At 46.0% G+C, this 16,673-nt stretch overlaps 1 protein-coding gene across 2 annotated transcripts in view; it reads right to left on the bottom strand.

Annotated features, from left to right (window-relative positions):
* Positions 1 to 6,443: 6,443 nt before the first annotated feature.
* The window catches only part of CPSF2 (cleavage and polyadenylation specific factor 2), a 48,556-nt gene continuing 38,326 nt past the window's right edge, over positions 6,444 to 16,673 (bottom strand). For both annotated transcript variants that reach the window (XM_068254602.1, XM_068254603.1), the window contains exons 14-16: positions 10,649 to 10,951; positions 8,117 to 8,251; positions 6,444 to 7,043 (exon numbers count right to left, since the gene is read on the bottom strand). In XM_068254602.1, the coding sequence (XP_068110703.1) occupies positions 6,951 to 7,043; positions 8,117 to 8,251; positions 10,649 to 10,951 (531 nt within the window). In that variant the 3' untranslated portion in view covers positions 6,444 to 6,950. The remainder of the gene's footprint in view (positions 7,044 to 8,116; positions 8,252 to 10,648; positions 10,952 to 16,673) is intronic.

Below are 16,673 nucleotides of genomic sequence, written 5' to 3'. Positions count from 1 at the left end.
CCCCCATGCCTTTTGTACCCCTTCTGTGCCTTTGTTTGTACCCCATGTGCCTCTGGTTGTACTCTGTCTCTCCATTTCTACCCATTGTGCCTCCATTTGTACCCCCCTTTTGAATTGTTGTACCCTTTGTGCCTATCACCCCCCCTCCCCTGCCTCCGATTTTACCCCTTGTGCCTCTACCCCCCCCCCCCCCCCCCTTTATCCCTTCGCGCTCTGCCTATGGACTCACCTTCCAGCCCGAGTCCAACACTGTCTGTCCTCCGCTCTCCTGCTCCATATAGCCACCACTAGATGCAGCATCGCACCGCTTCCTGTATGTCACATGACATCCAGGAAGAAAGTGGATGTTGCATCTAGCGGTGCTGTACGGGGCTATATGGAGCAGGAGAGCGGAGGACAGACATCGTTGGACTCGGTTCAGAGGTGAGTCCAACACTGCTGCGGGTACATGCGCTGGCACTCAGGGAAACTTTGAAGCCGCTTCTTCAAACTTCCCCGACGCAGAAATGATGTAATCGACGGGATCGGGCCGTTCGTATGTCGGGCGTTCGTAACCCAGGGACTACCTGTACTTCCCCTCCCTAGGTAAATATCTGGCAATTTTTTTTTTATATAGATTTCCATTGACTTTAAATAACGTATACTGAGGATTGCAATTACAATCAGGATTCTAAAGCATCGTCCACAAATCTGACTATAGTTGTTTTAAACAATCATTTCAGTAGATATCGGCCAACTATCGTTGGTAAAAATGTACAAAATGATCATTAACACCAACGAACCACGAGCCGTCGTTCCAAAATCCCGACCCAACCTTCCAGGTTTTTTTAATCGATTATCTTGTGTGTTGCGGAAATCATTAAGGAAACCATCTTTCACAAACCACAAAGCATGCATAAAAACAACTGTAAAATGGTATTCTTTTTGCTTTGTTGACCAATCGCTATTTTAAAGTTAGTTGCTCGCTTATTACGAACAAACGTTGTCGTATGTGTGCACACGCCTTTATCCGAGCCTTGCAGATTTATTTGCCAGTACTGTATTGATTTTGGAATTATCAGGCAGTTTGTGAGAATTTTCTGTTAATTATTAATTTGCACTTGAAGTAGGGAATTGTCCACGAAACAGGTTTTATCCAGCAGTGCTTTTCAATATTATAGCATCTTACCTATGGTATTGGCTGGGAGGCCTCTTGGGGATAACATCTCAAGCACCCTTTGGCACACATACAGTGGGATGCGAAAGTTTGGGCAACATTGTTAATCGTTGTGATTTTCCTGTATAAATCGTTGCTTGTTACGATAACAAATGTCAGTTAAATATATCACATAGGAGACACACACAGTGATATTTGAGAAGTAAAATAAAGTTTAGTGGATTTACAGAAAGTGCGCAATAATTGTATAAACAAAATTAGGCAGTTGCATAAATTTGGTCACCACAAAAAAAGAAATGAAATCAATATTTAGTAGATCCTCCTTTTTCAGAAATTACAGCCTCTAAACGCTTCCTGTAGGTTCCAGTGAGAGTCTGGATTCTGGTTGAAGGTATTTTGGACCATTCCTCTTTACAAAACATCTATAGTTAATTTAGGATTGATGGCTACTGAGGATGGACAGCTCTCTTTACCTCACACCACAGATTTTCAATTATATTCAGGTCTGGGGACTGAGATGGCCATTCCAGAACGTTGTACTTGTTCCTCTGCATGAATGCCTTAGTGGATTTTGAGCAGTGTTTAGAGTCGTTGTCTTGTTGAAAGATGCAGCCCCGGTGCAGTTTCAGCTTTGTCACCGATTCCTGGACATTGGTCTTCAGAATCTGCTGATACTGAGTAGAATCCATGCGTCCCTCAACTTTGACAAGATCCCCAGTCCCTGCACTGACCACACAGCCCCACACCATGATGGAACCACCACATTTTACTGGTTTGTGCTGTGGGCGGAGAAAAGGCTTCCTCTGCATCACTCTCGCATACAGCATCTCCTTGTGTAAAGTGCACCGAATGGTTGAACAATGCACAGTGACTCCACCTGCAGCAAGATGATGTTGTAGGTCTTCGGTGCTGGTCTGTGGGTTGACTGACTGCTCTCACCATTCGGTGCTTCGGTTTATCCGAGAATTTTCTTAGTCTGACACTTTGAGCCTTAACTTGAACTGAGCCTGTGGTCTTCCATTTCCTTCCCCTAAACCATGTTGGTGAACAATCTTTGTCTTCAGGTCATTTGAGAATTGTTTAGATATCCCATGTTGCTGTTCTTCAGAGAAATGTAAAAGAGGAGGGAAACTTACAATTGACCCCTTAAATACTCTCTCATAATTGGATTCACCTGTGTATGTAGGTCAGGGGTCACTGAGCTTACCAAGCCAATTTGAGTTCCAATTATTAGTTCTAAAGGTTTTGGAATCAATAAAATGATAATTTTATTTAAACAATTATTGCACACTTTCTTTAAATGCATCAAACTTCATTTCACTTCTCAAATATAACTGTGTGTGTCACTGTCTCCGATATGATGTATTTAACTGACATTTTTTATCGTAACAACCAACGATTTATACAGGACAATCATGACGATTAACAACGTTGCCCAAACTTTCGCATCTCACTGTATATTTGTTAAAGAACAAGTGACAGCTATACTAACCTAGAAATAAAAAACACCTATATAAGTAGATAAATACTAGTTCTACTTACATAACAGATGTATTGTGCTATCCACGTAATGATTCCTGTGAATTTTACAAAGGAAAAGCAGAAAATCCTATTCTAGGCAGTGGCCATCTTGCCAAGCTAATGCTGACACCATATCCTCCCTGACTCTTATTTCCCCCCCTCCCTTCTCTTGCTCATTGTGTATTCATTAGCTGCCCTCCTCCCAGAGTCTTTTTTTTATTTACACATCCAATCACTGAGTCACCTCAGCCTTGCTTGTAAACACAAGTGATCAGCTAGGCTGCAAAATAAATGGAAGAGGAGGAATATATTATAGATAAAAAGAACTCCCAGCATTCAACTCTTTGGCACTGTTTGGCACTAGGGCCAGTGCTCCTAAAGTATGTGATAACTCCAAACCATAACAGCAGAAAAAGTTTTGAATGCAGGATTAGCATCTTTATCACTTAATACACTCAGACCAGTTGCTGTTGAAATTTGATTTTTATGGTGACAATACCGCTTTAAAGAAAACCTGTAACTGAAAAAAAAACCCACTGGGGGATACTTGCCTCGGGAGGGGGAAGCTTCTGGATCCTGACAAGGCTTCCCCCGTCTTTCCGGTGTCCCGGCAATTGAGCGCTGCAACCCCCGAACAGCAGCGAGGTAAATATTTACTTACCACGATCCTGCGCAGGCGCGGTAGCGGATCTTCATTCACGCTAAGGCTAGTCCTTTGTGCCTGCGCAGTAGAGTGGATCGATCTGGCTCAGCTATTTCCGCCTTAGCCCTAAGAGCCGCTACTCCTTGTCAGGCTTTGTCAAGAAGGTCTCGGAGGAGCCAGTGCTGGATTCCCCCAGGCTACAGAGGAAGGGGAGGCCTTATTGGGACCCTGAGGCTTCCCCCTCCTGAGGTAAGTATCCCCCAGAGGATTTTTTTTTGTTACTGAGTCTCTTTAATCATACTCCGTAATTGTGGGTGATGCTTTTTTTAGACATTCAGTTGTGTTTTTAGCTGTCCAGGTCTTTGCATGCAAATTCTAAGCAGTTTTGAATGTATTTGATTAACCTCCTTGGCGGTAATCCCGAGCTAGGGTCGGGGCGGAGAACCGCAGCTAAGAGCGGTAATCCCGACCTCTTCTCGGGGGAGTCACCGGAGGCTGTGTGTAGAGCAATGCGCGCAGAAGGCGTTTGTACGTACCTCCCGGGGGATCCCGACGTCAGCCACCATCCTTCTTCCTCTCCTCCGGGGTTCTGCTTCCTCCTGGTGAGATCGCCGCCTGTCGCCATGACGACAGCCGGCAATTTCACTTTAGAGTTGCACCGCCACCCGGAGGATGGAGGCATAAATGCAGCGCTGGAGCCAGGGAGGGGAGTGATTTTAAAACTGCTTCAGATCTCCATGGCAGCATGATTTTTTTCCAGGTCTTAGGGTCTGAAAGGGTTCAAAAAATTTGCACCGCTTTTAGACCCTAAAATACAGGGGAAAAAAAATCATAAACCAAGGGGATTAATCCAACACCAAGCAGAATATAATTTACATTCATTTTGGATACATGTATAGATTAGCATCTCTATTTTTTTTTTATATAGGCTTTTATCTTTGGTTAGGTCCCATAACTGGCTTGGAAAAGCCTAATGAACACCTATAGTGAATTGAGAACCAGAGGTTTATATCCCTAGTGACCAGGCCATTTTTTTACAATTCAGCACACATCCCCGCCCTAAATTGGCCCAACACTACTATGTCAGGGATTATATTGTAAGCCTATCAGAATGACAGTGACAAGCCTATCCCTCTGTGCAGCGCTGCATTACATACATTTCCTCCTGCAAATAATGATCGCAGCCTGCCAGCACTGATCAGCCGCTGGCAGGCTGCTCGCTGTGCCCTGCAGTGTCTGACGGGAGAGCGCGCATGCATCTAATCTCACTCCTTGCGAGATCACGCCATTTGGCATGACTGAGGAATGAGAGAGTCAATCTGTGGCCACCATCCTGTTTTAGGTGGTCATAAAGAGGTTAAAGGGAACCAGAGACGGAGCACCCTTGTGTATTTTACCATATATATCAGTAAGAACATTAGAGAAAACACTTACCAAGCTCTCTGTTTCATCCTCACTGCTTAAAGTGTCTGTTATCAGCTGTTAAGAATCCCGGACTGAGCATTCAGTCTGGCTTTGCAGGGAATAATTATAGCTGAGTCATTATAGCAGAGCCACAAGGGGACAGGCTTGGGCTTGAAAAGACACCAGAGAAGACAGACTCAGCTATAATCTTTCCTAGCAAAGCTAGACTGAATGCTCAGTCGGGGATTCTTCTCAGAGGTGATAGCAGTCAGATTAAACAGAGAACAATGAAACAAAGAGCAGATTAGGTGTTTACTGTCATGTTCCCACTGATTTATAAGGTAAAATACAGGAGGGTGCATCATCTCTGGTTCTCTTTAAAAGAGAAACTGTAGTAAAAATAATGTAGCGAATAAAATTGCTTTTTTTGTCCATTTATAAATTATGTATTCAGTGTTTGCTCATTGTAAAAACTTTCCTCACCCTGATTTACATTCTGAAATTTATCACAGGTGACAACATCTCTAGTCCTGTCAGGTGATCTCTACAGAATGTTTGGTTACTGAAAGCCAGTACAAAATATACCCAGCCTCCCAGAATGCATTCATGTGGAAATCCTAAATAATTAACTGCATTCGACACATGTCACTGCCATGCCTTGTTATGATTAGAAATAATCTGTGGAACAAATAACTTCTGGCTAAACACCTACCGCTGCTCATTGGATATCCCACCTCACCTCTATTTTAGTTTTTTTTTATTCCGCTTCTCATTCAGTTGCATGTTATTGGGCAGGAATGTGCACAGGCGCATAGATGCTGAACCACATATGCCCAGTGGCAGGAAGTGGCCAGCAAGCATCCCTGTTTCAGGTGTGTGATTCAGGCACTACTGCAGCCAAAGAAATCAGCAGGAAGCCAGGCAACTAGTATTGTTTAAAGTGGACCTGAACTCAGAACTTCCTCTCTGCTCTAAGATACGCAACAGCCTAATAACCTTCAATCAAAAAACATTTCTTTGTTACAGCCGATACCAATCCTGCAATAAATCTGCAGTGTGTCTACGTCCTGCTTTCATGGCAGATGTAGGGTTGACATCCTGTGTTTACAAATTAGCTGTTCTGCCGTGGCAAAGGAGATTCCTGAGCTGACACAACTGACAGATCAAATTACATTTGTGATTAGTCCCAGATGAGGGGGAATTTGACAAGCTAGAGTCTCTAAATACATACAGGGTGCATTTCTCTGTTTTCCTTCTGTCCTGTGCATGAGTTCAGGTACACGTCAAAAGAAATAAGCATGGCATCCTCCATATTTCTTTCACTTCAGGTGTCCTTTAGCATGTATGTTTAGCAGTCTGCCTACATGCAGTAATTATAGGTTTATTGCTTCTCTCCATGAAGTTTGGATGTTTCTCTCCATGTTTGTGAGTACTTCCTCCACATAGCACAGAAACAGAATAGTAAGTTCGCTGGCTCTCCCTTTAGAGACTACAGCAGGGTTAGCAGGATGTGATTGGAGCACACCAGGGTAGCCTACTGAGAGTGGCTGCTGCTCCCCATAGCCCTTCTCTTGGTGTGTACAAGCTCCATAGTACTTGCCGAATGGTAGCTGATCATATAAGTGGCTCACTATCCATGGATGTAATTCATGTGGAAAGGTTTCCCTCTAGTGTTCAGAAGAAGAAAATACACTTTAAAACAGCCAAAGACAACACATGTAAGTTCAGTTCACCTTTACAGTAGCTTCTGAAGAAACCATGACAATTACCGGTCATAGCAGTGCAGTCACACTACCTTCAGGTTCAACATTACACACAAGTGCCGCACCTCGTACAACAGAGGCAATCCGACCGCCGCAGTCCCAGACTCGCTGCTGAACCGCTGGCTTCATTCAATCATATTAAAAAACAAAAAATAATGAAATAAGCTACTGTTCATGTCTCTCCTTGTTCTGTCCAATAAAACAGGAAACAAAATGACGGCGAGTCTGTCTTCTATGATCCAGGCCGACCTATAACCCCACAAATGTCGCAGGGCTGAGAAATGACATTCGTCCTCTCAGTATGAAGCTCCAAGAGTACAAAAATATTTAGTCTAAAAAGAAAAATCGGAAGATCTGGTCGGAAGGGTAGGAGAGAGGGAAAGAGGGGAGAAGGGTGGGAGGAGGAAAGGGGGGCAGGAGAAGCCAGGTTCTGAGGTAAAAAGTCTCTTCCAGTAAACTCTGATCAAACGATGGCGTACTGCGAGTATAAAAGTTCCCGGATTTTGTAAAAGTCCTCACAGATGCAGCCCTCTAATCCGATGCGTCCCGTCTCCGTCTGGAAAAGTATTTGTTAAGACAATTATTTCAGTGCTTATATCTGAGCATAAAATATAACGTCAGTCCTGGTTATACCTCAGTTCAATCTACATCTCACCCATCTATACAATTCATCTCTCTCTGAGTCTAATCATACCACCCTCTCCAAAGCCATGTACCGATGAGAGTTCTAAAAGGTAATGATTAGGGTTCCAGACACTAGATTCTATGTTTTAGGCTGGGTTCACACATAGAAGATATATAGTTCCGTTCCAGTCGTTTAACCTCCTGAGCGTTACGCCGCTCAGGAGGTTTTGTTACTTTTTACCCGATCATGAAATATTTGTGGCAAATGACTGTAAACCCTCTAGCTAGCACTAGGCCAGCTAGAAGTGTCCGGCACCCTCCGCTCCCCCGTTTATACATTACCCCCCCCTGGATCCAGCGATCGCGTAGCCTCCCCGGACAGCTCCGGTCTTCACTATGGGAAGGATCTCACATGACGTCGCCAACGTCATGCGCAAACCCGATCCTCCCCATGGAGAGACCGGAGCTGTGCAGGGAAGCTGCGCGATCGCTGGATCCGGGGGGGGGGGGGGGGGGGGGGTAATGTTTAAATGGGGAGATCGCAGGGGAGTGGCTGGTGCCCGACACTTCTACTAGCTAGCCTAGTGCTGGCTAGAGGGTTTACAGTCATTTGGCCAAAGGGCAGTATGCCCGCCACAGTGTCGGGCATACCGCTAAGGAGGTTAAAAGGAAATAAACATGGCAGCCCCCATATCCCTCTCACTTCAGCTGTCCTTTAACCTTTTCTACACCTCAGAACTTTCTATGTCTTATCCATACATCTGTACACCCCGTACCTTATCCTTCTCTATAGCTCATTACACATCAGTATTCCGTATTCCTCATTACACATCAGGACTCAGTATCGCATCCACGTTTGTGGTTTATACCACATCATAATTTAGTTCTCTCCATTATACTTGCACAGCATAGCGCACCCCCCCCCCCGGCTTTACTGAGCCCAACAAGGGCACATCTGGAGGAGTGACGACTGTACACACAGCAGTCGGGGACAGCGATACTCACCCTGCGCACGGCCACCAGGTTATTACACACCAGGACTCCACCAACAAATTCCGCCTGGATCCCTTCACGGATCAGCACCTGCTTGAAGTCGGATAACCGCGGCTCATTCATAAACACAGACTGGTGACCGGGAACCTGGCAAACACACCAAAGCCGTGTTATTCCGTGACATAATGGACATCTTAAAGGGAAGGTCCAAGCAAAAAAAAAAAAATGAGATTCACTTACCTGGGGCTTCTCCCAGCCCCATGCAGCCATCCTGTGCCCTCGTAGTCACTCACTGCTGCTCCAGTCCCCCGCTGGCAGCTTTCTGACCTCGGAGGTCAGGGCCACATTGCATACATTTTTACGCATTCCCGCTAGTGCAGGAACATTAACATATACATTTTTACGCGTTAGTGGTGAAACGCGTACATTTTTGTTCCTGCACTAGCTGGAATGCGTAAAAATGTATGCAATGTGGCCCTGACCTCCGAGGTCAGAAAGCTGCCAGCGGGGAACTGGAGCAGCAGTGAGTGGCTACGAGGGCACAGGATGGCTACATGGGGCTGGTAGAAACCCCAGGTAAGTGAATCTCATTTTTTTTTTTTGCTTGAACCTTCCCTTTAAGGTACTTCTTCAACTAAAGCTTCTTACCAGATTTAAAAAAAAAAAAATCAAACACTTTAATAAAGCAAACCTATATAAGAATGAGCTCAATAAGTTGAATGCAGATACAACCAGCAATGAGGACTTGCCTATCTCTTTTCATACTTGTGGTCTGCAGACTCTCTAATCCATGTTTTCAGTCTCTTATAGGGGAACAGGAAGTCTGTGCTGTGCCCTGTATTGGCTTTCCTCAGAGTATGTGAAAGTGACAGTCAGTTCCAATGAAACTGTCATTATATAGTGACCAGTTGAAAGAATTGATTGGGAATGCTGGGAAATCTCGTAACAGCTCGATCAGGTGCGCAACAGGGTTTGGCCGACGGACCCCTGGCCAGTGTCCCCCTAAGTGTACGTGTCGCGTTCCCCTCGGGCTCGGGGTGAGTGTTGCAGGCTCACCTGTCACATGGTGAGAATCCTCTCCTCCGCCTGTGTCTGTCTTTTAGAACGGTCACTGGAGGCACCTGTACTACGTGACAATGCCGCATGTACTGACGTCATTGGTGCACCCCCCAGCAGGTGGCAGCACTTAGACAATTTCCAATTGATTTCATGCCAAAATCCAGGTAATAGATCCCTAGGATCAGATTTGATCAGATAGGGGTCTACTATATGATGGTTGATCTGGTGGCAGATCGACGGAGGTATAGCCACCCTACAGTGGATTCGAGATAAACTTTTACTCATTGTATAATTGTGTTCCTTTCATATAGTTTATAGGGCATTCCTCAAGCCAAATACTTTTTGTTTTAATACTCTAATTCCCTATAAACTAAACAAGCCACGCCCACAGGTTTTCAGAGTGCCTTGGCACTTTCAGACAGTAGCAAGGGCTCATGGGAGCTCAGTCTGGGCAGGTGTTACTAGCCAGAGATTTCAGAGGCAGAGGAGGAGGGATTAGGTTTTCACAGACTGAGGGCTGGAGATGCAGAGCAGATTGCCTGTGTGTAATGTTTACAAACAGAACATGGCTGCTGTCATTGTATCACAGGAAGAAATAATCATATTCTTTTTAAGATGCAGCTAGATTAAGTTTGCAGCTAGATTTGCTGTGTAAACTATCTAAATTTTAGATAAGATATATAGACAAGTTACTTGTCAAAGTTAACACCCCTCCCCTGCATAGCAACAGATGTGTCGCTAGCCTAGAGACTGATGACGTATCTGTACAGCATCAATAGTGTTTTGTCGCCCATGGGATCGTGTATCAATCCCTGACGACCTAACGAAGGCGTGGTTTAGCGCTGAAACATGTAGCGATGTCAGACGGCATCCACGTTGCCAGGCTCCATTTAGCGCATGTCCCTCCACACGATCATTGCTCCTGCAGCTCCGGCAGAGCTCAGGGGCTGAGAGAGGACTCGTTGGCAGGCCTGATATGCGATTGTCCAACACACTGTTTGTAAGTGCAACTTTTATGTGATTGTTTTGATTAAAACGTTAATGCACCATTGAAGCGCTTTTTTTCCTCTCGTTTCTTTGTTTTAAATCTATAGGGGATGGGATTGGAGAAATATTGTATTTTCGTTCCTGGTTTTCCCTTTGAAATGCAAAAAAATTACTGAAAACATCCACAAAAAGTATAGATCAATTAGGTGTAAGAAGCAGTGATAAAGTTATGGCCAAATGATTGGGAGAACAACTGATATGTGAAAATGGCTTGGTGGGAAGGGTAAAATAGCCTGTGGGGTGAATTGGTTAATTAGGATCAGGGAATTTTGGAGTTAATGACAAATACGGTTATTGCATTTTAACCTATCCTAGAAAGTTTCATGGGCCCGGGAAGTTACAAAACACAATCTCGGGATTAGTGGTCACATGGTCAGAGTAATTCACAATTCTTATTTACTAGTAGCTCCCCCTAGTGGGTGGAGGAATGATGCGCACCTCATTGCTTGGTAATGGCTCCAGTGTAGGAATGACCTCGCTCTCTTCGGAAAACTCCTTCTCGTCATCTCCAAACAGGCTCTTTATGGCCTTCTGCTGGGCGATGGTGGATTCATCCATGGATGGCACGTCCACTATCATCTCACTGTCCTCCCCTTCATCTTTTACCTCTCCTTCCTCCAGGATGACCCCTGTGTCCACCTTGGACACCCGCATGTCTAGGATTCCGTCCACCCAGGCCAGCTCTGTGTCCTTCGCTTTGCAAAACTTGAGGGAGCTGACGAGGGAATCCTTCAGCCTCACCTGCAGGGGGAAGAGAGACATTCTTATTACTAAAGGTACCGAGCAAGATCAAGAACAATAATATACCGGCCACCGCCCAGCTTCCAATTACTCAAAGCATCCAGTTCAGATCCAGTTCCTCCCACCATCAAGCAAAGCTCTCCATAAACTGCCACCTATGCATGTTTCTCACTAACCTCAAGATGGCCGACACAGGAGACCAGGGTTAAAATCTTGGCTCTTCCTGTTCAGTAAGCCAGCACCTATTTAGTAAGGAGACCTTGGGCAAGACTCCCTAACAGTGCTACTGCCTATAAAGCGTTCCCTAGTGGCTGCAGCTCTGGTGCTTTGAGTCCGCCAGGAGAAAAGCGCAATATAAATGTTCTGTGTCTCGTCTTGGCCAGATATTGCCCCGGCTGCTTCTCTTATGACACCTTCCTGTCACTTCCTCTCACTAAAAAAAGTTGGATACATACCTCAGTCAGGGAGAAGCCTCTGGATGGTCCAGAAGCTTTCCCAGTCTTCCAACCCTCCCATTCCTGCACTTGGACCACTGTTGCAATCTTTGACATTAAAGTCGAAGATTGCTTGTGACCACGCTCCTCTTAGTGTACAAGCGCGGTCGGTCGCAATGCACAGGCGCACAGTGCAGACTGCACATGTCATGGAGCCTTTGGTACATAGCTTTTATTCTCTGTGCACGAATGGCTCCATGCTACTGTACTACATAAGCATGGCTGTCTGTGCGCTGGTGCAGAGTGGCTGCGCTTGTACACTGAGGGGACCGCAGCCTCAAAGAGCATGGCAGCCAGCAGAAAAGGAGTCATGGACCCTAGGGAAGCCAATTCAGTATGCCACTGGTGTAAGGGCTGGATCACACAGGCGTTTTTGTGGCTTTTAACGCGGTGTTTCAGATGCAGCGTTTTTTGGGATCTACCGCCGTCCCATTCAAATGGGAGCGTTTAGAGCTGGCGTTTGCAGGCCTTCATGAAAGCCTGGCGGTAGATCCCGGCGTTGCTTCTAGTCTTGAAAGTAACATGCTGCTTTCAGAGGCGGTAAACGCCAGGAAACAATAGCAGAGACCAGAACTGCTAGCCTTGAAGGCTTTCCAAAAGCTAGCGGCTAAACCAGGGGTCTCAAACTCAATTTATCTGGGGGGCCGCAGTAGGCAAAGTCAGGATGAGGCTGGGCCGCATAAGGAATTTCACAATCGCGGGGCATGGCCGCCTCTGCCCGCCCCTCTCACTCTTCCTTTACAGAGAGGGGCGGGGAGAGGCAGCGATTGACGTCAGGAGGGGCAGAGCTGAAGCTGAAAGCTCTGCCCCTTCCAGGAAATGCCGGCGGATTGCCCCCCGGGCGCTTTGAGGGCTCTGAAGCCCTCGTTTAGCGGCGGGAATGCAGCAGATTACTTGGGAGCACTGAAGCGAACTATGAGGAAGTTTTTGCCAGCGAGGGCCACAAATTATTGTATCGAGGGCCGCAAATGGCCCGCGGGCCGCGAGTTTGAGACCCCTGGTCTAAACGCTGGTGTTTGAACATGGCGCAGAGCAAAAGCTCAGCAGACGCCTGTGTGAACCAGCCCTTAGTATGAACTTTCTTTGTTTTTTAAAACTGCAGAATTACTTTAAGTTTTTGTACTTCTGTACAGTGTTATGGAAGACGTCGATGTTATACAAATGGAAAATAATAAAATTGAATGTAAATACACTGAATGCTTCAGCCTGCAGCAGCGTGGTCATGTGACCTGAGGGAGCCAAGTAGCCCAGTTCTAGGATGTTCAGGGATCCGCTGATACTGCGAGAATTACATTGGGACTACACTCTGCTGACTGAGAACTGAGCAACACCAAAGCCTCGCTTGTCTTGTAGGAATGGTCAATGGGATGCAAATCATTCCAAGTCAATTCAGGAGTATGCAAATTTTGTATGCAAAGACGTGCAGCTCGAAAAATAGAGCAATCAAATTCTAAAGAGGGGCAGCACGGTGGCGTAGTGGTTAGCGCTCTCGCCTTACAGTGCTGGGTCCCCTGGTTCGAATCCCAGCAGGGGCACTATCTGCACAGAGTTTGTATGTTCTCCCTGTTTCTGGGTGGGTTTCCTCCGGGCACTCCGGTTTTATCCTACATCCCCAAAAAAACAATACAGATAAGTTAATTGGCTTTCCCCTAAATTGGCCCTTGACTACGATACACACATGGACATAGGACTATGGTAGGGACTAGATTGTGAGCCCCTCTGTACAACACTGCGGAGGATGTCAGCGCTATATAAAAATACTAAATAATTTTCATGTTGCTTAAATTTTCATAATCCTGCACCAACTTGGCATGATTTGCATTAAAAGGACCACAATTGTGAAAAATTGTAAAGTTTAAAATGTATTTTATACGCATTCGTATAAGATGTAGAGTACATTTCTCTCTGAGTAGAATTCAGAAGTGTTAGAATTTAAGTACCGTATATACTCGCATATAAGCCGACCCGCATATAAGCCGACCCCCCAACTTTTCCCTGAAAAAACAGGGAAAAATGATTGACCCCCATATAAGCCGGGGGTAGGAAATGCTGGATTGGTGCAGCCCCCCAGTGTGTCCCAATATAGCTAGTATAGTGCCCAGTATAGGTAGGTAGTGTCCAGTATAGCTAGTATAGTGCCCAGTATAGCTAGTAAAGTGCCCAGTATAGCCAGTATAGTGCCCAGTATGGGTAGGTAGTGCCTCAGTTTAGCTAGTATAGTGCCCAGTTTAGCTAGTATAGTGTCCCAGTATGGCTAGTAAAGTGCCCAGTTTAGTTAGTATAGTGCCCAGTTTAGCCAGTATAGTGCCCAGTTTAGCCAGTATAGTGCCCAGTTTAGCCAGTATAGTGCCCAGTTTAGCCAGTATAGTGCCCAGTTTAGCTAGTATAGTGCCCAGTTTAGCTAGTATAGTGCCCCAGTATGGCTAGTAAAGTGCCCAGTTTAGCTAGTATAGTGCCCAGTTTAGCTAGTATAGTGCCCCAGTATGGCTAGTAAAGTGCCCAGTTTAGCCAGTATAGTGCCCAGTTTAGCCAGTATAGTGCCCAGTTTAGCTAGTATAGTACCCAAGTATGGCTTGTAAAGTGCCCAGTTTAGCCAGTATAGTGCCCAGTTTAGCTAGTATAGTGCCCCAGTATGGCTAGTAAAGTGCCCAGTTTAGCCAGTATAGTGCCCAGTTTAGCCAGTATAGTGCCCAGTTTAGCTAGTATAGTACCCAAGTATGGCTAGTAAAGTGCCCAGTTTAGCCAGTATAGTGCCCAGCATAGGTGGGTAGTGCTCCCCCCCGCTCCCCCCGCGGCCGCCGCTGCTGCTATTACCTTGTTAGACAGCGGCCGCTTCCTAATCCGCGTTCCTCTTCTTTCTCAGAGTGTATCACAGCAGCGCGCCCGGCGCTGCTGCTGTGACGATGCAGGGGGCAGGAAAGAGCGCGGCTCCCTATAGCGGCGATCTGTATCGCCGTTACCAAGGGAACCGCTCTTTCCTGCCCCCTGCATCGTCACAGCAGCAGCGCCGGGCGCGCTGCTGTGATACACTCTGAGAAAGAAGAGGAACGCGGATTAGGAAGCGGCCGCTGTCTAACAAGGTAATAGCAGCAGCGGCCGCGGGGGGAGCGGGGAGGGGGGGGGGGGAGCGGGGCGCGGACCACCCGACCACCCACCACTAGACCACCAGGGAAGACTCGCATACAAGCCGACCCCCCCAAAAAATTCGGCTTGTATGCGAGTATATACGGTAGGCCTCAGTTACTTGATCTGAGTTTAGGTAAAAAGGCTTGTCCGCAGAGTATGTCTTTAACATAAATAGAGTCTCTTGTGATGCAGGCAGAGGCATCTCAGTGTCTGCTTGAATAAACAAGCAGAAACTGAGAACATCGGAGAACATGTTCCTGAAAGAAGGCCACAGGCCTACACTGACCTCAACATGTACACCACAGGAACAGTAAACATAGGCCATGTTTTCTAAATACCAAATTCCTGTAAGTATGTCAAGAGCCTCATTAAATATTAATCGAGTAGGTGTGTATTATGACACCACGAGGGAGCTAAGCCAATAGTCGTGGCGAAGGTGATGTCACATTTAACTCTTTCCTATCCGCTATTAAAGATGCGGGACGGGCGGACAGAGGGCATTCTGACTGATTCCGGCTATGCTTCCTACTTTAATGCTGACTGGAACCTCTAAGTATTTCATTCCTTGCTGTAATCTGATATAATGTATGCTGTACATAGGTAGTCTAGAGTAACGTAGTCTAGAAAGAAGGTAACGGACTAACCCTCAGGAGGAGGGTTAGCCACGAGCTGTAACGTCAAGACCTTAAACTTGAGGATCTGCTTTGCTAGGATATGATGAACTATATCTGTATATATGTTTCCTGAATAAATAACGTGAATACTGAAGAAGCCTGAGAAAGTCTATCTCCTGCTTGCTGTGATGAGTCGTGTGTGCAACTCTTGCTGATGAGTTTGTTGGTGCCGGAAAAAAGGTGATTTAGAACAGTTTATAACAAGAAGGTCCCCCCCACTAGTTCACCAAGTGATATTTGGGTAGTGGAACAATGCTCTTCCACACCGGAAATAGCCACACCACATAGGTGTTTTTCAAGAGCTGCCCCACCCTCTGGAACGCCCTTCCTCCGCCCATCAGACTTGCTCCCTCCTTCTACACATTCAAGCAAGTCCTCAAAACCCACCTCTTGAAGATGGCCTAGCCACCCCCTACCACACAGTAACTCTCTACTGAATATTTATTTCACAGCCCCACCTAGTGTTTCCACCACACCCCCTTTAAATTGTAAGCCTCTGGCAGGGTCCTCCATTCCCTAGTGTAACCTACAGGATTGTGTGCTCCTTTCCTATGACTGCCTCGTACTTGTATTACTGGGCCTACCTAACCAGTCCATATCACATGATCATGTATCATTGTATATATTTATTGTCCAGCGCTGCGTAATAGGTTTGCGCTTTATAAATACAATAATAATAATAATAATAATAATAATAATAATAATACACATACCCCATGCTGAGAGCCAATAGATTCAGTAAAGGCCCGCATACATGCTTGAATAAAGTCAGCTGAAGCGGACGAGAACAACCACCTCAGCCGACAAGCGTGTGAATGACAGTCCCCGACCCCAAGCGATCCGCTTCGCGGAGCTACTCACCTGACCGGCCGTTAACCCCTCCCCCCCGCATAGCTACAGTATGTGACGTCAGCTACTCAGCTGACACGCCTCTATACTGGACAGCCCAGCAACGTCACTCGAGAGGATTGGGTACCGGTTCCTGATTCGCAACATCAGTCAGAGGTGTGTAGGCACCATAACACACTACACAGGTCCATTAATGGTTAGCACCTTGTAGAGATTTGGCTTACAGCCCATTACAGGGTTTCTAAGAACAATATGACCAGTCATGTGATGTGTTGGCAGATACAGCTGAAATAGATTTAGCAGGGCCCACTCTATTCTCCTATAGGGTTTACAGGTGCGGTCACTATTATACCTGTGCAAAATTAGAGTATTTTGTTGTTTGATAATGGTTTAAAAGGCATTTTAGTAACATGTTTACAAATATCACCTAGGAGGAAAAGGTAAAGCGGAACTGAAGATTACTATAAAAACAAACAGTTTCACTTACCTGGTGCTTCCCCAAGCCCCCAGCAGCCGTCCTATCCCACGCTGGTCCTGCACGATTCTCTGTTCTCCTGCCGATGTGCAGTTTTGTTACTG

This window comes from Hyperolius riggenbachi, chromosome 9 (assembly GCF_040937935.1).
Source record: "Hyperolius riggenbachi isolate aHypRig1 chromosome 9, aHypRig1.pri, whole genome shotgun sequence".
NCBI classification, from domain to species: domain Eukaryota; kingdom Metazoa; phylum Chordata; class Amphibia; order Anura; family Hyperoliidae; genus Hyperolius; species Hyperolius riggenbachi.
Note: the sequence above shows the minus strand (reverse complement) of the source record. Positions and strands in the feature narration are given on the sequence as shown.